This window comes from Typopeltis vanoorti, chromosome 20, assembly GCF_054136105.1.
Source record: "Typopeltis vanoorti isolate ZY-2024b chromosome 20, IOZ_Tvanoo_1.0, whole genome shotgun sequence".
NCBI lineage: Eukaryota > Metazoa > Arthropoda > Arachnida > Uropygi > Thelyphonidae > Typopeltis > Typopeltis vanoorti.
In genome coordinates, this window is record NC_143568.1 from 87,861,251 (window position 1) to 87,882,010 (window position 20,760).

The following is a 20,760-nucleotide window of genomic DNA, read 5'->3' on the forward strand; positions in this document are numbered from 1 at the left end:
GGTCTTGTTTTAATAATAATAATAATAATAATATTCATTGAATCAATGTACATATTATCTTCAACTTCATCTTCGATTTAATTTTCATTTTCAACTGCAGTAGAATCAGCAGAATCACTTTTCATTATTTTTTCTTTCCCAAAAAAATTAAATAAATTTGACTGTCTTTTCATGTTTCACGGGTAAAAATACTTTTACAATTATAAAAATAAAATTTGCTGAATATACAGTTTTTAAATTTATTATTATTTTTAAATTTTAAACACCAACAATTGTTATACATCAGTGTACTGACGAACACAGAACTAATGTCCAGTGGAACAACCCGTTGATGACAGTTTTACAAACATTTGATTGGCTACTGGTTTTACTTACAATTGACTACCAGAAGGGAGAAAGGTAAAGATAGAGCATGCACTTATTTTATTAAGTTACCGTATCAGTTTGTCGCTTAATATATTTCAAAAAATTATGTTTGTTTGTTTTTTTGAAAAAATAAAAAAATAAACAAGAAGAACAAGGGGCTCGCAAATTTGAGAAAAATTTAACAAAGGACTCACATGAGCCCCCGCAAGCCCCTTATATCTCACCACTGCATACTAGTAGCCCAGTCATGTTTATTAAGTCATGTTATTAAGATACTTCATTTGGAAACTTTGTTTGCTTACACTCAGATAAAGGATTAAACACGAATGTCTTAGAATTTTAATTTGAATGACTTTCTACAACAAAAATATTAGCATTTTATCCATGCAAATCAGCAAATGATCTTTAGAAGTAAGCAAACAAATGTTCTTAAAAAGAATAGTAAAGAAAAAATAAACCAGTTATGGCTAATTATTTTCTCAAGGAACTTATTTTTGGGATCCTAAACACTCAAAATATAATTGAATGTGTCCTCTTTTGGGAATCTCGATAATGGCTACTAACACCTGATCCAGTTTAAAATTAGCATATTTTCCCTCCAATAATTTTATGCAAATTTGGATATTTCAATAAATGATAAATACCAGGTTTTAAACAGTGCATTTCCCCCCCCCCATTTACACTAGATGCATCTCCTATCCATGTTTCAGTGTCTAATGTGGCCAACATAAAATTAAGCATTTTCCAACAGTGACTTATAGATATTAGCAGCTGCTGGAAAATGTTAAATTTTTTTGTCAGTTTTATTACTATTATTACTTGACACCTCCAGGGAGTCCAAAGACTCATCGAGAGAGAGAGCACCTACTCTGCAACTCTGTCTCCACCACTCAATCCACCAACTTCAATGAGCCACAACTACACCATCGAACACACAACCTTTTGGCTGTAGAGCAGATATGCCACCCACTCGGCCATATGTTAAGCATTCCAAGATGCTGCTAGTCATAAAGACAGCAAAAACATGTCGAGAAATAAATCTAGTACAAAAATGTATGAGTTACAACCTGTTATACCTGTTATTTATCATTGAAACAAATCTACTCATAGTGAATAGCATAAAAAATAAAAACAAATTGGGATATTTCAAATTTATGGTTCCAAGTCATCATTAATGATTTAAGCCCAATTTTTGTAGGAAAATCAGTTTTTTTCCTTTCTTCTAAATCTCCGTCCATTCATGAGTTCCCACTGAATTAATTCTTTCATTTAGTAACTAAATGATTAAAAAGTATTATGTCATTTTGATTACACAAACAAAAAGTCAAATTTTCCATTTTCCATTAGCCTTATGAAATTAATGATATTAATTTAATGATAAGAAATACATGAAAATTATGTAATATATTTATTGATTATCAATTTTATATGCTTTTCTTTACTGACATCATAACTATCTGAATTACTGCTTATTACTGATAGTTTTAATTTTTCCCCCTTTATCCTAATGTAGAAACAGTGTGAAAGCCATTCAAATAAACTTTATTTCTTCATATGTCGTGTCGAAAAACTAGTTGATGAATTAATTGCAATATTGAATGAAAAACTCACTCAAAATTACGAACCTTTAGGTCTTGAAGCAATGCTTTCAAAAGGAGTTTCTGATAATATAAAGCAATCTGGTAAGTACATATTTCCTTCAGGTGTTATAGTAATAATAAGGTTTCAGTATCGTAATTCAACTCTTAATATTAGAATCCCAATCGTGAAGTACTTTCATGATTGGGCTACTTGTATATAGAGGCTAATGAATTTAAATCAATTTCCATAGTGTACCCTCTAATGCAATGCACATATCCTTATGGACATATATAATGCTGTGCATTATAGGAAAGGCCACTATCCAGACCAGTTTCGACCTTTAATGATAAGGTGTCACCTTATCATTAAAGTAATTATTGAGGTGTCACCAGTGGGAGTCAGACCCAGAAGCGATGCCAAGGTTGAAGAAGTGCAGAAGTCATATTTCATACAAGTAGTCAACAGGAATCACATCTTATTACTAAATACTAAGGCAATTAATGTGAAATCATTAGCCAATATATACAAGTAGCCCAGCTGTGAAGCGACTTCACATGCAAACTTTGCTTACACTTGGATTAAGGTTGAAACCAAGAATATAATTTCTTGTCATCTTTAATTTACAGTAATTCAACTATTTGGTTTTGTTCTGTTATCTCCCCATCATCACTTTTTAAAATCATCCTTCCATAGTCATTCCTCCTTTTACTTGCCACATAGTGAAAGAACTCCTTATGGCTTCTCTAATAATTAGCTTGGGCCTTCCTTGTCATGCCAGTGATGTTTTTTGTTTTGCACCACCAACATCTCTCACCTGCAAATTCTAATGCCATTGCCCTGCTGAAAACTGTTTTCTCAGCTTCTCACAATCACCTGCTTTGTAATTCCACATATATACCATTTTAATAAAAAATTCTGCATGTTTGGCAATCTCTAAGGTCAAGACTACACAATTGCTTTCTTTAAGCTGAGTCAGCATAGCTAGATCAGTTACTGTTAAGTTCTCTGATGCAATGATCAAATCTAGCACTCTTGAACCTGATGTTCCCTCCATGACATGTTGCATCAGGTTGTAAATGATGGTTTCTTTGTGCTTTTATTGTAAACTTGTAAGTTATCTATTTATGCTGTATTATTAATTTCTTATTCCTTGGTTCTATCTCTTACTCTACCTTCCGTGACTCTATATTCTTATACCTGAAAGCACTAGAAATTTATTTTTACTTAAAGACTGCGCCACCAATGGTCCCGATGTGGTATAAGAATTAGTAGTACTTCCAGTGGGTCTTTAGTTAATTCAAATCCTCTCTTAATTAAATTATAACTGGTAATTAATTTACGGAATTAACAACGCATATAAAGTAAATTAATTAAAGATAACTTTAATGAATCACTTCTATATTTCGACAATGTCACATTGTCATCTTCAGGAACATAAAGATATGGTATGTGCACTACAGGAACTAACAAAGCAAATGAGGAAGAAATTAAGACACTAATTTTGTTCCTAAAGTCCTAATGGTGCCCTCTTGCGGGCTAATTTGGTAGTCTTGGCCGTTGGGCTGAAGTTCTCATAATGAAAGTCTCCCAAATTTGGGGCAGTTTCATGCACCCAAATTTGTTGAGGTTAGGAACGTTTTTTAGAGCTGCTGAAGATTCTTTGAATAATCTTTCGTATTTAAACTTGCTGCGATGGATTATTTTTGTCTTCTTCCAACGAATTTTATGGTGGGTATCTAAGGCATGGTCTGCCAGCCCAGAGCGGCTGTACTGGTGAAACCCGATGTAGTCTTGGTGTTCTGAAATCCTGATATTTGTTGTTCTGCCTGTTCGGCCAAAGTAGGACAATTTGCAGCTGCAAGGGACCTGGTATACACCAGGTAGTTCTAGGGGAAGTGGTTGGTCTTTGGTAGAGCAGATAAGGGATGCCAACTTTTTATATGGTCTGTAACAGGAAGTAAGGTCATATTTCTTGAGGATATTAGTTATTTTTTCAGAGGTGCCCTGGATGTAGGGGATAGTGATAGACTTGGTGTAGTCTTTATTGTTGAGGGGGGGAGGGGGGGTTGTGGTTTTCAGGTTTTAGTATTTTTTGGATTTTTTTGGGGTTATAGCCATTGGCTAAGAAAGTGTTGAGGATGTGGTTTAGTTCCATAGTCAGGGCCTTGTCATCTGAGCAGATTAATTTTGCCCTGTTATATAGTGTTTTTATCACCCCATATTGTTGTGAGGGGGGGGGGGATTGCTGGTGAATGTATCTGCCAGTGTGGGTGGGTTTTCTGTAAACAGAGAAAACCAAAGATCCATCAAGCTGGCGGGTGATTAAAGTGTCTAGGAAGGGGAGGGTGTTGTTTTCCTCTTTTTCTAAGGTGAACTGGACTCTGGGATGTTGGTTGTTTAAGTGTGTTAGGAAGGAGTGGAGTGAGTCTGAGCCATGTGGCCAAATAGCAAACACATCATCCACATAACGAAGCCAAATAGTGGGTTTTTGTGGGGCGGAGTTAGTTCCTGTAGTGCACATACCATATCTTTATGTTCCTGAAGATGACAATGTGACATTGTCGAAATATAGAAGTGATTCATTAAAGTTATCTTTAATTAATTTACTTTATATGCGTTGTTAATTCCGTAAATTAATTACCAGTTATGTCTAATCAACGTATAAGTCTTACCACTAGAATAATTAAATTATAGTCGTGGCTTTCTTTGTACTCCTTATCTTATCTATCATTTAATCCCCCCCCCCTGCTCACAGGATTGTATTTATTTAGAAACAGTGCATTGCATATTAAAGATCAGGCAGTACTCATTGAATATAAATAACAAGCATGTTTATTAAATACTAAGCTGAATATACAATACCTGCAATAGGGAAGTTTTTTCTTATATCTTTAACTTAAGCTACACTCTGTATGACAAATTTCTACAGCATACTTCCACAATTATGTGACATATCCTACAAAATCACTGCGATATAATTTACAATTCCTATTTTAAGCAAACTAATTTAGAACAGAATATCTATGGTAATTTTCTGTAATAATTATTATTATTATTATTACTATTATTCAGGCCTCCATGGAGTCAAAAGAATCATCGTGGGAGGTCCTTCCTAAGAACATAAAGTCTGTCAAGACTCATCGACTGGAGGTTCCCCCCTAAGAAACACAAAGTCTATCATACCACTCCTTAAACTCATTGACCGTTCTCACCCTCATAGCTAAAAAATTCCTTAGGATTTTCTTTGGATCTTAGGGACAATCTCCTCTCATATTCCAGTTTTTTCGCTTTCCTTACCACACTAGTCACTCTTCTGGCCTGTGTCTTATGTTCTTCACGCATCCTCTCTTCACCTGTCTCCTTATATCTCTTCCATAGCCTCTTTTCACATGCAATTTTTGTTTAATATTGTTTGTCATCCACTTTACTCCAAAGTGTGTCCTCTTCTTCACTCGTGGTATACAACTTACCATTGCTGCTAACAAATATTCTTTCACAATTTCCCACGCACTAATGATATCCCGGCCTTCCAATTCCTCCCTCCATGAAACTTCCCGAAGTTGACGTCTAAGACTGTTATAATCACCTGCATTATAATTCCACATAAGTTCCCGTCTCTTTGATACCCCTGCATGTCTGTTCATTTTCCAAGTCAAAACCATATGGTCACTCTCTCCAACTGGTGGGAGAAATGTCATCTCAGTTATTATCAACTCTTCTGATGCTATAACCAAATCTAAAACTCTTGAACCTCTTGTTCCCTCTGTTACATGTTGCCTAAGACATTTGTCCCTCATAAAGCCTTAGAATTCCTTACAATTAATAATTAAACATTTTGCCCAATCACTTCTTAGGAATTTGCTATGCTCTGATCCATACACTTCATAATTCCAACCATAAAATTGCATTAATTATTTTCAGGCTATAACTATCTTATCACATTAAACTTAGCAGTCCATTAAGATAGTTCCCTTACATCACATACAAAATAATATACAACAATTGACTCACAGGAATTCTTTTTGCCTTTAGTGCACTTCTTCTCTATTTTTCTCGGAGGCGTTAGTTTCCTTTTCCATCTCGGATTTTGAGTTCTTTCCTTAGAGGTTTACAGAGCACCAGCATTTCATCAGAATGATTAGCAGGTCTGGAATGCAATTTTCTGGCATCTTGGAGCTTCGGGCATAGGGGATTCAGCGTATGGAGCACATGCAGATTTGTCTGATTGACAGTGCATCGGGTCTGGCTCGGCTGCCCCCTCCATAGCTAATCGCTTCTGCTAATTGTCATTTTTGATCTGGATGATTTGCGTGGATCGACCTCCTCCAAACTTCCGTGTGTCCTAGCTGAAAATTGTCGATCCCAATGGTTGAAGATCCTAGCCTTATATTCAGTCTTCTTCAGAACCTTGGGTTAATGTTTGAAACTCCCGAATATTTCCTCGTGACTCTCTTGATTCTTTTGATCTAATGTTTCCACCGACTTCCCTTTCATACATCTTTAATCTGTTTTACCGGACTGCGGAATTATGTTTGATTCATGCCGACCCTTTCTCTACTGACCTTGAAGGTTGTCTTAGACTGAACTTGTAAACAAAAGAGCTCTTACACTACATTGCAAAGGTGGAGCAAGATACCAACACTCCTGCCTCAGTATCTGCCATAATGCAAAACACATCTCCTTACGGATATGTCTAATGTTATGCATTAAGGGAAGGGCCACAACCCAGACTAGTTTCGACCTTTATTGAGGTCTCTTCAGTGGGAGCCAGGCCCAAGTTGAGATACCAGGCAGAAACATTAGCAGGTCATCTCTACCTATAGGAGTTGCCAAATGGTGTGCCACCCATTTTTAATAAATTACTCTGGATTTAGAGAAAGATGTTGAAAGTTTATTTTTCACTTGGTTAGAGTATAATAAATTTAGTTTAATCCTTTATCCAAGTGTGAGCAAACAAAGTTTGCGCCTGAAAGTATCTTCAGGACTGGGGTAAGGTGGTACAACACCAGGGCACTCCTTGCAAGGAGTGCCCTGGTGTTGTACCACCTTACCCTAACCTTTAACCAAGTGAAAAATAAACTTTCAACATCTTACACTACAATCAGAGCTCTAAAATCAAATAACATTCTGATGCCAAGGCATTGCCCTTCGCTTTACCATTTTAACATTCCTTGTTTATGTGAGCGAGCAAGCTAATTCCTTTTGGGCTTTATACATAGGCCTTTAGTATTCTATTTACAATAACAAAGTTTATTTTTACAAGCTTTCTAGATGTGACCTCTGTAAAATGCAATAAAAAAAAAAATTGGAGAAAATTCATGCAGCATCGAATTTTACAAGGTAATTATCTCTCAGCAGCTGTATAAATTGCATTTCTTTCCCTGCCTGTAACAATTTCTCCTCCCAATCTATGTCATCATAGTTAAATCCCCCATAATATTTACTCAACCTGTACTGATCATGCTAATTTTCAAGTGCATGTCATCTACATTTTCCTATAGATCCCCTGGATTATAGCAGCAGCCAGTTACATATTTAGTCCTGTTGGCCTCTCTCTCTCTCCCCCCCCCCCCTCACAGTAGATAACTTTAAATGAACTGCTCTCTGAATCCCTGTCCCCCGATGTAATTCTACTCTTTTTGGCTTTAATTGCTCTGCTCTCATTAGCAAATGATAACAGAGGAATCCACAATGACTTTCTGACTTCATGGAGGTCAGATATTAATAATAATAACAAAAATCCTTCACTCACTCACTCACTCCTGTTCCTTCTGTCTCTCTCTGAAAATTCTATATCCCTATGACCATATCATCCTTGGTCAACCAAATCTCACTAATTGCCTATAACTTTTGGCCAAGTTGTGCTAACCAATACCAAAAACTCCTCAAACTTATTTAAAATATTTCTAGCATAAGTATACATAAACTGCAATATCCCCTTCATACTACAACCCCCCCTTACACTTTGTGTTACTTAGCCAACTAAACTTAACCTCGGGTGCTACATGTATCCTGTAATCACTTTTTCACTTACTTACCTCTAGGTTGCCTGAACCCATGCTCACATGCATTTCCCCTAAACATTCTATTTTCCCTGACTTTGTACTTCTGAACTCTCACTGAACAACATTTTCTCAAGAATTCTGGCTCCTTTAGATGCAACCATCCACCTAATACAGATCCTTCCTTCCATCAAACTTTCCCCTCAAATCCACAATCTCCTGAACCATTCCTCCTGCACACTGACTCATTAGCGATCATAGCTCTAAATCTCAGCTCACCTTTATCATACTGTAACAGCAGACACACAACTTTTACTTTCTCACTCTTTTTTTTTGCATGCACTAGCAACTCTTTCATGTTTTCCTGCCAACTACACTTGGCACATGGTAAATCATTTGTACCAGCTAACATAAACATCTCTTTCACCTTAACTCTCTTCATCCTTTCAGCATCTCTGACATCATTTATATTGGCTCCAGGAAAACATGATTTCATTACACACTCCTCAAGAACTCCTCATATTAATGAATCACCATTCAAATTCAAAATCTGATCCTTATTTTTTCCCTTTCATTCTTTCATGCTCTTCTTTCTCTTTCTTTGCTTTCACTTGTGTGCCATACCATCTGCCAGATGTTTCTCCAAACATTTCAAGTTAAACAATAATGGTTCCAGAACAGATCCCTGTAGCACTCCACTAATGAACCATCTTCTTCTGGGATACCACTCCTCCTCCTTCTCCTTACACAACCTGCTGACACTTATCAGACAGCCAATCTGCTATCCATCTCACTTGTCTGTTTTCTAATCCCATCTGTTTCAATTTATGTGGCAGTCTGTCAAAGGCCTTTGAAAAATCCCATCATACCAGTATAAATGGATCTCATATATCCAGTGAATTTATCATCTTGTAACACGTATGTAAATTGTGAAAGCATGACCTCGCCTCTAACAAACCCATGCTGACTATCATAAAGAATTGGTATTATCAACCCATTTCTGAATTGTAGTCCCCCAACAAGTTTTCTAATACCTTAACAACAAGTCCAGACAGACAGACAAGTCTATAATTTGTAGCCTCAGTCTTATGAAGTGGAACCAGTTTCTCAACTTTCTGTTTCTTTTGGACTCTCAGTGTTGCAAGATTCCTCTCAAACAGGTTAATTTCCTAGAGACTTCCTAGAAGATCCTGTGCAATATATTGTCAGTTCACAATGTCTTATTAGCACCATTTATTTAATTATTCATTTATCTGATGCTCATTCACCATCAGTCCATCCTCTAATCCTCTAAGCTCCATCTTCTCACAATGTTGCCTTCATAAGGATGAAATACACTGACAAACTGCTCACTGAATACTTCAACTGTATCCTTTGCATCAGTTATCAATCTGCCAGGGTCATCAACTAGCATCATTCTTCCATAGTCATTTTATTTTTTCTTCTTTTTGTCACATATCGAAAGAACTTACTAGAGTTTTTCTTACCTTGGTTGGCTAATTTCTTCTCATGCTGCACTTTTGCTGTCTTTACCAACTGAATCATTCTTATTCTGAATTCCTATTCCCGAATCTTCCTATTCTGCTCTTTATACACTTCATACAATGATTATTACCAACACTGTTTCCACAGTGCATTTTTCTTCTTCCAGGTTTCACACTAACTCTTTTCATTCATCAATTCTACTTTTAACTTATTTAGAATTTTGCTGCTGATAAAAGCTCTTGATCAGTGCCCAAGCTACATCTACTTCCTTTCCACTCAACTCCTTTTTCCATGATCCCAGTTGTCTACTAAAGCATTTCATAATTAACAGCCTTGTTGTTTCACATATATCTGTTCTTCAAAAAAATTCTCATATGACTGACTGCAACCCAGGTGATCGCTTCATGGCCATTCTCATCAACTGGGAGAAGATTAGACACTCCATTTGCAATCATATCCTCTGATAATATAACTAGATCTAAGAATCTTAGTCCCTGTGTGCCCTCTATTACATTCTGCCTATGATTGTCATCCTTTAAGAACTCAAGAAATTCTCCATATTTCCCGATGCTATCTCTTTTTTCCTATACATTTATTTGACTCCACATTCCCCATCCTGTAGCAACACCCAACCAAATATCTGTCTCTCTATCTCCACCTCAGACCATACTGCTTCAGAACTACTGCCACTTTTCCCCCTTGTCTCAATCTTGTTTGGATATAAATCCCCTGCTATCATCAACAGCACTTCCTATCCTCATGAAAAACATAATTTCCTTCCATTTCTATTCCCATCAAAATATCGTGAAAATTAAGACCCTTAATTTTGATGTTTGGTTGTGCTGGATTCTCAGCCATATTGGAATTAAGGGAATGAGAGACAAGATGCAGCTGCTAGATCAGCTCATACTTTTTCCACGTACTGTTTTTGACAGCACCATATACACACACTACGGATGATTTATAAAATTAAAGCTAATTGTCCTGTGGCAGTTCATCATGGGAGGAGGCACAGATAAACTAAATTACATGATATTGATATTAAACCTGAAATTAAGCATTGGCAAGCTATGCTAGGCTTTGCATAGCTCAGTCATTCACACATTCTTATTTACTGAGGGCTGATGACCCACCTATGTGTGAAATATGCAACATGCATCTTTCCACTTCTATATATTCTGGTGGACTGCCAACACTTCACATGTGAGAGGAATGAAATTTTTATGTATCTAGTTGAGCCATGTACTCAATAAGATGTTATCAGACTCAGAAAAATTGCATGTTGTTTTTAACTTTTTACAAGGAAATAATTTATACAAACACATTTGATTATAAACTAATTGATATATAAGTACCACATTGCTTAACTTAATTTTTCTCCATACATATTTTTACTTTATTATTATTATTATTACTATTATTATTATTATTACAATGTGACAACTCTAAGGATTCCAGGGACTCATTACGAGAGAACACTCTGCTCTACACACAGCTACAAATATCTTGCTGTCTCTGCAACCACTTAATCTCCGACTTATCTCTGATAAATCAGAAATTGTCTTATCTGACTATTTATTAATACATTTGTGTATTACTATAACCTTTGCAATGTCCCAGCATGAACTTTGCTGTCCTTGCACCAATAAACATAAACCAACCACCCAATCTTCTGAAAATACATCACCTTACAATTGGCCCCATTCAACTGGCATAATCCATACTTTTTCAATACTGATAGTCTAAGTCATCATGCAGGCTCTCTACAGCATCTTTATTTACTATCATCCCTCTTCTCAGGTTTGCATCATCAAAAACAACTGAATATTTCCCATCAAATAATTTTCTGTGTCATTGATGTACAAATTAAACAACAGAATCAAGTGCTGAACACTGTGTTACAACAGTGGTCACCATTTTTTCCAGTTTATGCAACAGATTTCTATGTGGAAGCCTGTCAGATGCCTGTATCACTGAGTAGCCATTTCCTTATTCCAGCTGTTTTATAAAAAGTACGCAGATTACTAAAGCAAGACCTACACTTCATAAAAAAAGGAGTGGGTGAATAGGAAGATAATACTTTATTATCTTCCTATTCATCCAGTCTTGAATTGATATTTTTGAGAATAGGACTGGTGGTGGGAGGACTAGGGGCCATCCATGGAAACTGGGCAAGGATGTTAGGGCTAGGTTTTTTACTTGGAGAGTGGTAAATGAGTGGAATAAGCTTCTAGAGTCTGTTGTGGGTGCCATCACTGTGAATGAGTTCAAGGTGAAGTATGATAGATACTGTGTGAATGTTGAATAGTTGTTCTTGACATGATGTTTATGGCCTCCCTCGATGAGTCTAAGGACTTCTTGGAGTTGCTAGTAATAATAATAATAATAATGAGACATATTATTATATTTTCTGTAAAATACAAAGGTTTAGTAAAAATGCAGAGTACTTAATTTTTTGTAAAAGATAATGCTTGTTAGTTTAATGTAGAGAAATGTAAAGTTATGCATTTTGGAAAAAATAGATTATAAGCCATGTATCATATAGATGCCACTGTACTGCAGGAAACAGAGAGTTAAAGTTTAGAGGACATATTGCTAAGGTTACTAAGGTAGCCCATAAGATTACTTGGCTATTGAAGAACGCATTATCACATAGAGATAAGAAAGTTGTTATTTCTTTATAAAGCCTTGATATGTCCACAGCTCAAGTCTGGCTACCTGGATTTCTTTGTGGTTGGGAAGTGGTGAGAAGGTTCAGATTTAGCTTATACTTTTTTTTTTTCCTTTTTTTTTTTAAATTATGTAAGTGATGGATGAATTATAATTATAATTCATCTTAATTGTATTAGAATTATAATACATATATATATATATATATATACACATATATCGCAATTTGCAAGTCGAAGTTGAACAACTCTGGCAAAAGAAAATGAAAGTTATTCCCATAATAATAGGTGCTTTAGGCGCCATCCCTAAAACATTGAAGAAACATCTAGAAGCACTCGAGTTAGATGGATTAAAAATTGGGCAGCTGCAAAAAGGCCGCTTGTTTGGCACAGCATTCATTTTCAGAAAGTATTTCCACAACTCATAGGCTCATGGGTAGTGCTCGAATTAATGGAATATAACCAGCCTTTTACTTAAGACTGAGGAAGCAAATCAAGCTTTGATGAATTTTATATATATATGTGTAAATAAGTTCTTTTTTTACCTTGGGAATAATGTATATTAGGGTTACAATTAATTTATAAACTTGGTTATTTTACTCCTAATCCCAATAAGCAAACAGTTAAATTTGTGCCTGAACGTAGTTCAAGTCTAAAGGTGGTGCAACACCAGGGCAACTCATTGTAAAGGTGGGTAAAGCTCTGATCACTATTCTTAGTATTTTCCATAATGTAAAGCACATCTCACTAAGAGATGTATACTGCAATACATTATGGTTGGGGTGACTACCCAGACTGGTTTCAACCTTTTTTGAGGTCTCCTCAGTGAGTAGCTAGACCCTAAATACCAAGGTTTTAGTAATACAGAGCCTTATCAACTTTACCTATACAAGTTGCTACAAGGTGTTTTTATTTTGAATAAGAATCTTTGGAGGAGATATAGATGTAAATAAGTTTCTTTTTTACCTTGGGAATAATGTATATTAGGGTTACCAATTAATTTTATAAACTTGGTTATTTTGCTCCTAAAAAAACTTATTTACATCTATATCTCCTCCAGAGATTCTTATTCAAAATAAAAACACCTTGTAGCAACTTGTATAGGTAAAGTTGATAAGGCTCTGTATTACTAAAACCTTGGTATTTAGGGTCTAGCTACTCACTGAGGAGACCTCAAAAAAGGTTGAAACCGGTCTGGATAGTCACCCCACCCATAATGTATTACAGTATACATCTCTTAGTGAGATGTGCTTTATATTATGGAAAATACTAAGAATAGTGATCAGAGCTTTACCCACCTTTAGAATGAGTTGCCCTGGTGTTGCACCACCTTTAGACTTGAACTACGTTCAGGCGCAAACTTAACTGTTTGCTTACTTGGGATTAGGAGTAAAATAACCAAGTTTATAAAATTACTTGGTAACCCTAATATATATATATATATATGTAGAAAGTACTTTATCTTGGGTATAATAAATGTTAAAGATACCAAGCTATTTTAAACCTGGTTTTACTCCATTTCCGAAGTAAGCAAACAGTCAAGTTTGCGCCTGCAAGTATTGCAAGTCAAGGTGATCCCACACGTAGTGCTTTTACCATGAGTTGCCTTAGTCTTGCACTACGTGTGGGATCACCTTGACTTGCAATACTTACAGGTGCAAACTTGACTGTTTGCTTACTTGGGAAATGGAGTAAAACCAGGTTTAAAATAGCTTGGTATCTTTAACATTTATTATACCCATGGTAAAGTACTTTCTACATCTATCTCTCCTCCTGAAATTTTTATTTAATAAGGTTAAAACACCTTATGGTAACTTGTTCTGGTAAAATACTTATAACCTCTGTATTACTAAAATCTTGGTATTTCTAGCCTGGCTCCCACTGATGAGACCTCAATAAAGGTCGAAACCGGTCTGGGTAGGGGCCTCTTGCCTTTAACACATAGTATCGTACATCTCCTCTAGGAGATGTGCTTTGCATTAAGGGGAAATATTAAGAATAGTGATCAGAGCTTATCCTCCTTTTACCATGAGTTGCCTTAATCTTGCACTACGTGTGGGATCACCTTGACTTGCAATACTTGCAGGTGCAAACTTGACTGTTTGCTTACTTGGGAAATGGAGTAAAACCAGGTTTAAAATAGCTTGGAATCTTTAACACACACACACACACACACACACACACATATATATATAATATATATATATATATATATATATGTGTGTGTGTGTGTGTGTTATAGGTGAATTATAGGTGTTATAGGTATATATATGTGAATTTGTTATAGGTGTATGTGTGTGTGTTTGTGTGTGTGTAATTTCCCTCTAATTTCAGTCTCACTTTAATTTTTATATAGTGTCTGTTTCTGTAGGTCCCTGGTTTTCTCTCTTCGAATGGCAGTTTATTGATCATGTCAGATATTATTATTATTATTATTATTACGGGCGACTCCAGGGAGTCCTTAGACTCATCGAGGGAGGCCCTAAACATCATGTCCACACAACTATATGACATTCTCACATATCTATCATACCTTGCCTTGAACTCACTCACTGTAATAGCACCCACAACAGACTCTGGCAGCTTATTCCACTTATTTACCACTCTAAAAGTAAAGAATCCAGCTCTAACACCCCTGCTAACCACACTCTTGCCCAGCTTCCATAGGTGTCCCCTAGTTCTCCCACCACTAGTCCTGATCTCAAAAATATCCTCTGAATTAATCCTATAGAAACCCTTTAGCAATTTGAACGTCTCAATCATATCTCCCCTCTTCTCCCTATCAACTAATTTCTGCAACCCACAAATCTTCAACCTGTTCTCATATGGTTCATTCCATAGACCTGCTATCATCTTAGTCACTGGCCTCTGGATCCTCTCCACCTCCTTCCCATGAAGAAGGAACCTAGGTGAACAAATCTGGGCACAGTAGTCGAGATGAGGTCTTATCAAGGCTCGGTACATAGGTACAATAATTTGCTTGTCTCTGCTTATCGCGGTATTTTTCAACAATCAAGTGAGTTGATGAGCTGACTTAGCTACTTTTGCAATGTGCCCCCTAAACTTCATCTCCCTATCCACCAACACTCCCAAGTCCTTGGCATCATCAATCTCCTGGAGTACAGTTCCATTGTAGTAGTATACTGCTGCTAATCTTTTCACTCCAAAATGCATAACCTTGCATTTTGTCACATTAAATTGACATCCATTCTTCTTAGCCCAGAACTCCAATCTATCCAAGTTGTCCTGCAAGATTTTGACATCTTCTGCATTCACTATCACCCTACCCAACTTTGCATCATCAGCGAACAAATGAACTGTTCAACTTAGATCCTTCCCTATATCATTAATGAACAGATTAAACAGCAGTGGTCCAAGAACAGAACCCTGCGGCACACCACTAGTCACAGGCCATCTTTTGGACTCTACTCCTGAATAAACTACTCTTTGATATCTCTCCATCAACCACCCACCTATCCATCTCACCAACCCTATATCCATTCCCATATGTTGTAGTTTATGGATTAGAATTCCATGTGGTATCCTGTCAAATGCCTTTGCCAGGTCCAGCAGTATCACTGTAAACCCATTTCCCTTATCCAGTACAGCCGTCACCTTGTTATAAAACTTGAGCAAGTTACTGAGGCATGATCTACCCTTCACAAAGCCATCCTGTCCCCTGTACAGAGTCTCATTTTCATCAAATAATATGTAGAAGCTTTGAGTGGATTATCCATACTTAGTAGCATACAGTTTTAGTGTTCTTTTGGCATGACTGTGTAGTGGCATAAGTGTTTTACCTTAAAGATGTTGAAAGTTTATTTTTCACTAGGTTAGAATATAATAAATTTAGTTTAATCCTTTATCCAAGTGTGAGCAAACAAAGTTTGCACCTGAAAGTATCTTCAGGACTGGGGTAAGGCTCCCACTGAAGAGATCTCAATAAAGGTCGAAACTAGTCTGGGTAGTGGCCCTTCCCTTAATGCATAACATTAGACATATCCACAAGGAGATGTGTTTTGTTATGGGAGATACTGAGATAGCAGTGTTAGTAGCTTGCTCCACCTTTGCAAGGAGTCGTCCTGGTGTTGCACTACCTTACCCAAGTCCTGAAGATACTTTCAGGCGCAAACTCTGTTTGCTCACACTTGAATAAAGGATTAAACTAAATTTATTATATTCTAACCAAGTGAAAAATAAACTTTCAACATCTTTCTCTAAATCCAGAGTAATTTATTAAAAAGGTGGCACACCATTTGGCAACTCCTATAGGTAGAGATGACTACTAATGCTTCTGGCTGGTATCTCCGCTTGGGCCTGGCTCCCACTGAAGAGACGTCAATAAAGGTCGAAACTAGTCTGGGTAGTCGCCCTTCCCTTAATGCATAACATTAGACATATCCGCGAGGAGATGTGTTTTGCATTATGGGAGATGCTGAGATAGGAGTGTTAGTAGCTTGCTCCACCTTTGCAAGGAGTCGTCCTGGTGTTGCACTACCTAACCCCAGTCCTGAAGATACTTTGAGGCACAAACTTTGTTTGCTCACACTTGGATAAAGGATTAAACTAAATTTATTATATTATGTTTTACCTTAAATACTTTGCATTCTGTCCTTGCTGCCCATAAGAGTGTGGGCTCTTCTCTTTTTTCACAGAATATCAGTTGTACCATTTTATTTTGCAACAGTTGTAATCTGTTAAGTTTATAGTCTGTGCAGAATTTGTATAATGCAATTGCATATTTTAAAATATTTTCACATAATGCTTTATAGATTAGTATTTTTGTGTGTTGGAGCAATGTCTTTTAATCAACATAGTTTGCTTGCTATTATTCTGAGTTTGTTATGTAGATGATGTCTATGACTATTCCAACTTTGATCAGCATCGAGTGAAGTGATAGCACACAGGTGATAACATGACGTTTTCACCTGTGTTATGGTTGTGGTTTTAGGATCAGTACTTTGTGTATTAGAGGATAGATGTCAGGTAGCGAGATGTTTAGTTTCTATTGGTAGGGTCTGTGGAGGTTTTTAAATATCATTAGCTTTCTTTTTTTGTGGTTTATATATATATATATATATATATATATATATATATATATATGCTGTTTTCAGTTAGTGATCAGATGGATGTTGTGTTGCATATTTGTGTAAGTTATATTTGCATTGTTGTGAATGGATACTATGTTAGTGTCGTTTGCATATTGAAATATGTTACTTTTTAGGGGAAGATAGGTAATATTGTATGTGTATATGTTACACATACAGATTGGAAGAGAGAACAGCTCCTTGTGGTACTCCACAGGTTACTGGTGGCTCTTTGCTGTGTTCTGATCCTATACATGTGAGGTGCTTTCTGTTTTTCATGTATGCTTTGAACTACTGGAGTAGACGACCTCCAATTCCGATGTGTGTTAGTGTGTCAAATGCTTTTGTTAGGCCAATTAAAACAACTAATACTATCCTTTTTTATCTAATGTAGTGTTTTTTAGGCCTGTGAAATTTTCCGGGAATGTTACTGTTCCTTTATTTTTTTTGAAAACGATATTGTGTTCTGGGGAGGATTTGGAATTTTTCAATGTATATGGAGAGTTTATGATACACAATATGCTCCATTATTTGGTACATTAATTATAAAAAAGTAAAAGTAAAAATTAAAAAGTAATTAGCTGTGTGTAATAACTTATAATGTTTCTTTTTTTCAATGCTTATATATGGGAGTGATTAATGCAATCTTTTGTGTTTCGAGTATATGCCCATTTTGAAGATTTTACTTAACAGTTTTAGTATAACTGAGCATAGGTAGTTGAGTGGTTTTTAATGTCTTTTGGTCTGATTCCATCTATTCCTGGTCCTTTGTTAAGGTTAATTTGATGAATTGAGACTAATAATAATAATACTTTTTTTTTAACACAGTTTATTATTGTTGGAAGTTTTTTTCAATTGATTATACTATATATCAAAGATACCAAGAATTTATATACTTGGGTTAATTCTTTATCCAAGTGTAAGCAAACCTAAGTTTGCAGCTGAAGTATTTTCAGGACTGGGGCAACTCATGGTAAAGGTGGCATTGTTGGATCCTACTTCGTCTCAATCTATACTTTGGATCTGACATGTTAGTCACTATGATGTTCTTAAACAAAATAATAAGTTGCTAGTTGGCTTCTAATTCAAATATAGAGAAAATTTATATTTAAAGACTGCACCACTCTATATCTGAATTAGTTCAAGAATTGAAGAAAAATCAACCTTCAACTATTTCTCCTTAAAATATATACTGGCCGAGTATATTTGACTTACTTAATTTACCCGCTTTGGTTCGAATATTTTATGAATGGTGCAGTAAAAGAGATTCAGGCAAAATACAACTTTAGATAAACAAAAATAAACATTTAATTTTAAAATCACAAATTTTACACTTAACTTCAAATCAGTAATTAAGATATCACAAACATTTTAACTCCTCAGATAAATTCAATCATGCAGCTCATACAATGGTAAATCTATTATCTCTAAAATACAGTCTTCTCACAGTTCCTTAAGTTTCAAATACGACAAAAATTGCAGATTGTTTGGAAATAGACTCTCCGTGAAGTCTAGCAATAAGTTTTAAAAGAGGTAAACCATGAGTAGACATATCGGTACACAATAAATAATGGGAAAACTCATGTAGAAAGATTATTTATTAGTATAATTTTCGCCTGTGTGTCACAGGCATCTTCAGTACATTAAGCTCAAAATTAAACACTAACTGACAATTCCAAAAAGCACCACCTAAGTAGCTGGTGTAAGATAACTAAAAAGGTCAATAACTTTGCAGTAAAAAATTGCAGTAACACCTCTTCACAAACAAACACTTTTAAATTTACACTTCAGCTAATTTCTGCAATAATTACTGTTAGTATAAGGAAATTCTAGGATGAAACTCACACGCTTCTCTGCAAAGGAATATTAATGGTTGGAATAATCTTACCGATAATCTTCTTTCTTCATAAACTTACGCACAAACATTTTTTATAACTGTAAACACTTTGAGCAGTATATGGCACTCATTAAAATAAATCTTCTAAGCAATAACTGAATTAATCATCGGTCACAATACACATAAACAAACGTTCTTGCTTGAAGTACTACTGATCACTCATGAGTTAAGGCAATACACAATAATTCTTTATCTTGAGGTTTAATATGCACAGTTGTTCATTCCTCCTGCATTCAAATAATTCTTTAGGCACTATAATTCAAAACACAGCTAACGGTAAACTTCAACTTTACAGCTCTACTATTCTCTATAAACTTCGTACTTTGCTTCAAGGTTCCGTATGTCCTTGAAAGGTCGGCGCTGAAATTATATCACAACTCAAGTATTGCTAGTCTATTTGGAGTCACTCAGCTGTCTTCCATAGCTATAATTGTTATTCTACAACTTATTAGCTAACTGCCTCTCATATTTTTATTTAGCTGCTTGAGTGACTTGCCGACTCTCTATTATCGCACTGTGATTCCCGAATGCCGAATGCTCCGATTCCAACCTAATGCCAATCCTCTCCTTTCTCTCTCTAATCTATCTCTCAATCCCTCTATATTTTCAGCGTTCTTCCCTTTTTATATCCATTCTTCCTGCCTAAATTATTCTCGTGTTTTTTTTCTAAAACTCTTTTCAATAAACCTTCTCCTCACGTGGTGTTCCAAAACGTGCTCGCTCACTTACATGCGTCTCCATGACAACCAAACAAAATATAATAAAATTGAGGTATTGTATAATGCTAAACTTCTACAAATAGGAATAAATAAAGAATATTTACATTTCAATTAATGTGCAGTTAAATTATCAAATACAAGTTCTTATAATATTAATATAATAATGAATAAAATAGCTTAATAATATTTAATACAGTCTTTTCATTATTAATACATATATCTTTGATTAATTAAATATTAGACAAAATTAAGGTAGTTATATGAATATTAAATTGTAAAATAAGTTGTTTACATTAAATAATAATTACACAAGTCTTGCTTGGTATGTGGTATATTATGTTAAATGTGAATGGGAAAAAAAAACAAAAATATGCAAAACAATTTCATTCACAGTTTAACAGCATGACTTCTCATCACTTGCCTTGGTATCCCATAATGCAAAGCTCATCTCTTTGCAGGCATGTATAATGTTATGCATCATGGGAATGGTCACTGCCCAGACCAGTTTGACCTTAATTGAGGTCTCTTCAGTGGGAGCCAGACCCAGAGGTGATACTAAGTTTGAAGAATGCAGAAGTCATATTTTTATATATGAGTGGCCAGAAAGGTGGCACACCTTATTATTAAATTAATGTGGGTTAGAGAAAGGTTGTTGGAAATATTTTCACTTGCCCCTGAAGTATTTTCAGAACTGAGGCAACTTGTGGTAAAGGTGGTATGTCTTCCGATCACTTGCCTTAGTATCCCATAATGAAAGCACATCTCCTTATGGACATGTATAATGCTATGCATTATGGGAAGGGTCATACATACCCAGACTGATTTCACTATATAAGTGAAGGGAGTTGTCCAAAAACTCAGGCAATCTCTCAGATCACTCTAAACTCAGCAAGTTCAAGCGATCCTTGATGCTGTATAAGGAGGGTGTGAGTAGGGGAGTGAGAAGCAGGTTTT

At 35.7% G+C, this 20,760-nt stretch overlaps 1 protein-coding gene across 1 annotated transcript in view; it reads left to right on the forward strand.

The window, feature by feature from the left end:
• The window catches only part of LOC150095635 (dynein axonemal heavy chain 8-like), a 2,108,518-nt gene that overhangs the window by 381,418 nt on the left and 1,706,340 nt on the right, over positions 1-20,760 (forward strand). The window contains exon 15 of the mRNA XM_090409931.1: positions 1,880-2,048. Coding sequence (XP_090266057.1) covers positions 1,880-2,048 — 169 coding nt within the window. The remainder of the gene's footprint in view (positions 1-1,879; positions 2,049-20,760) is intronic.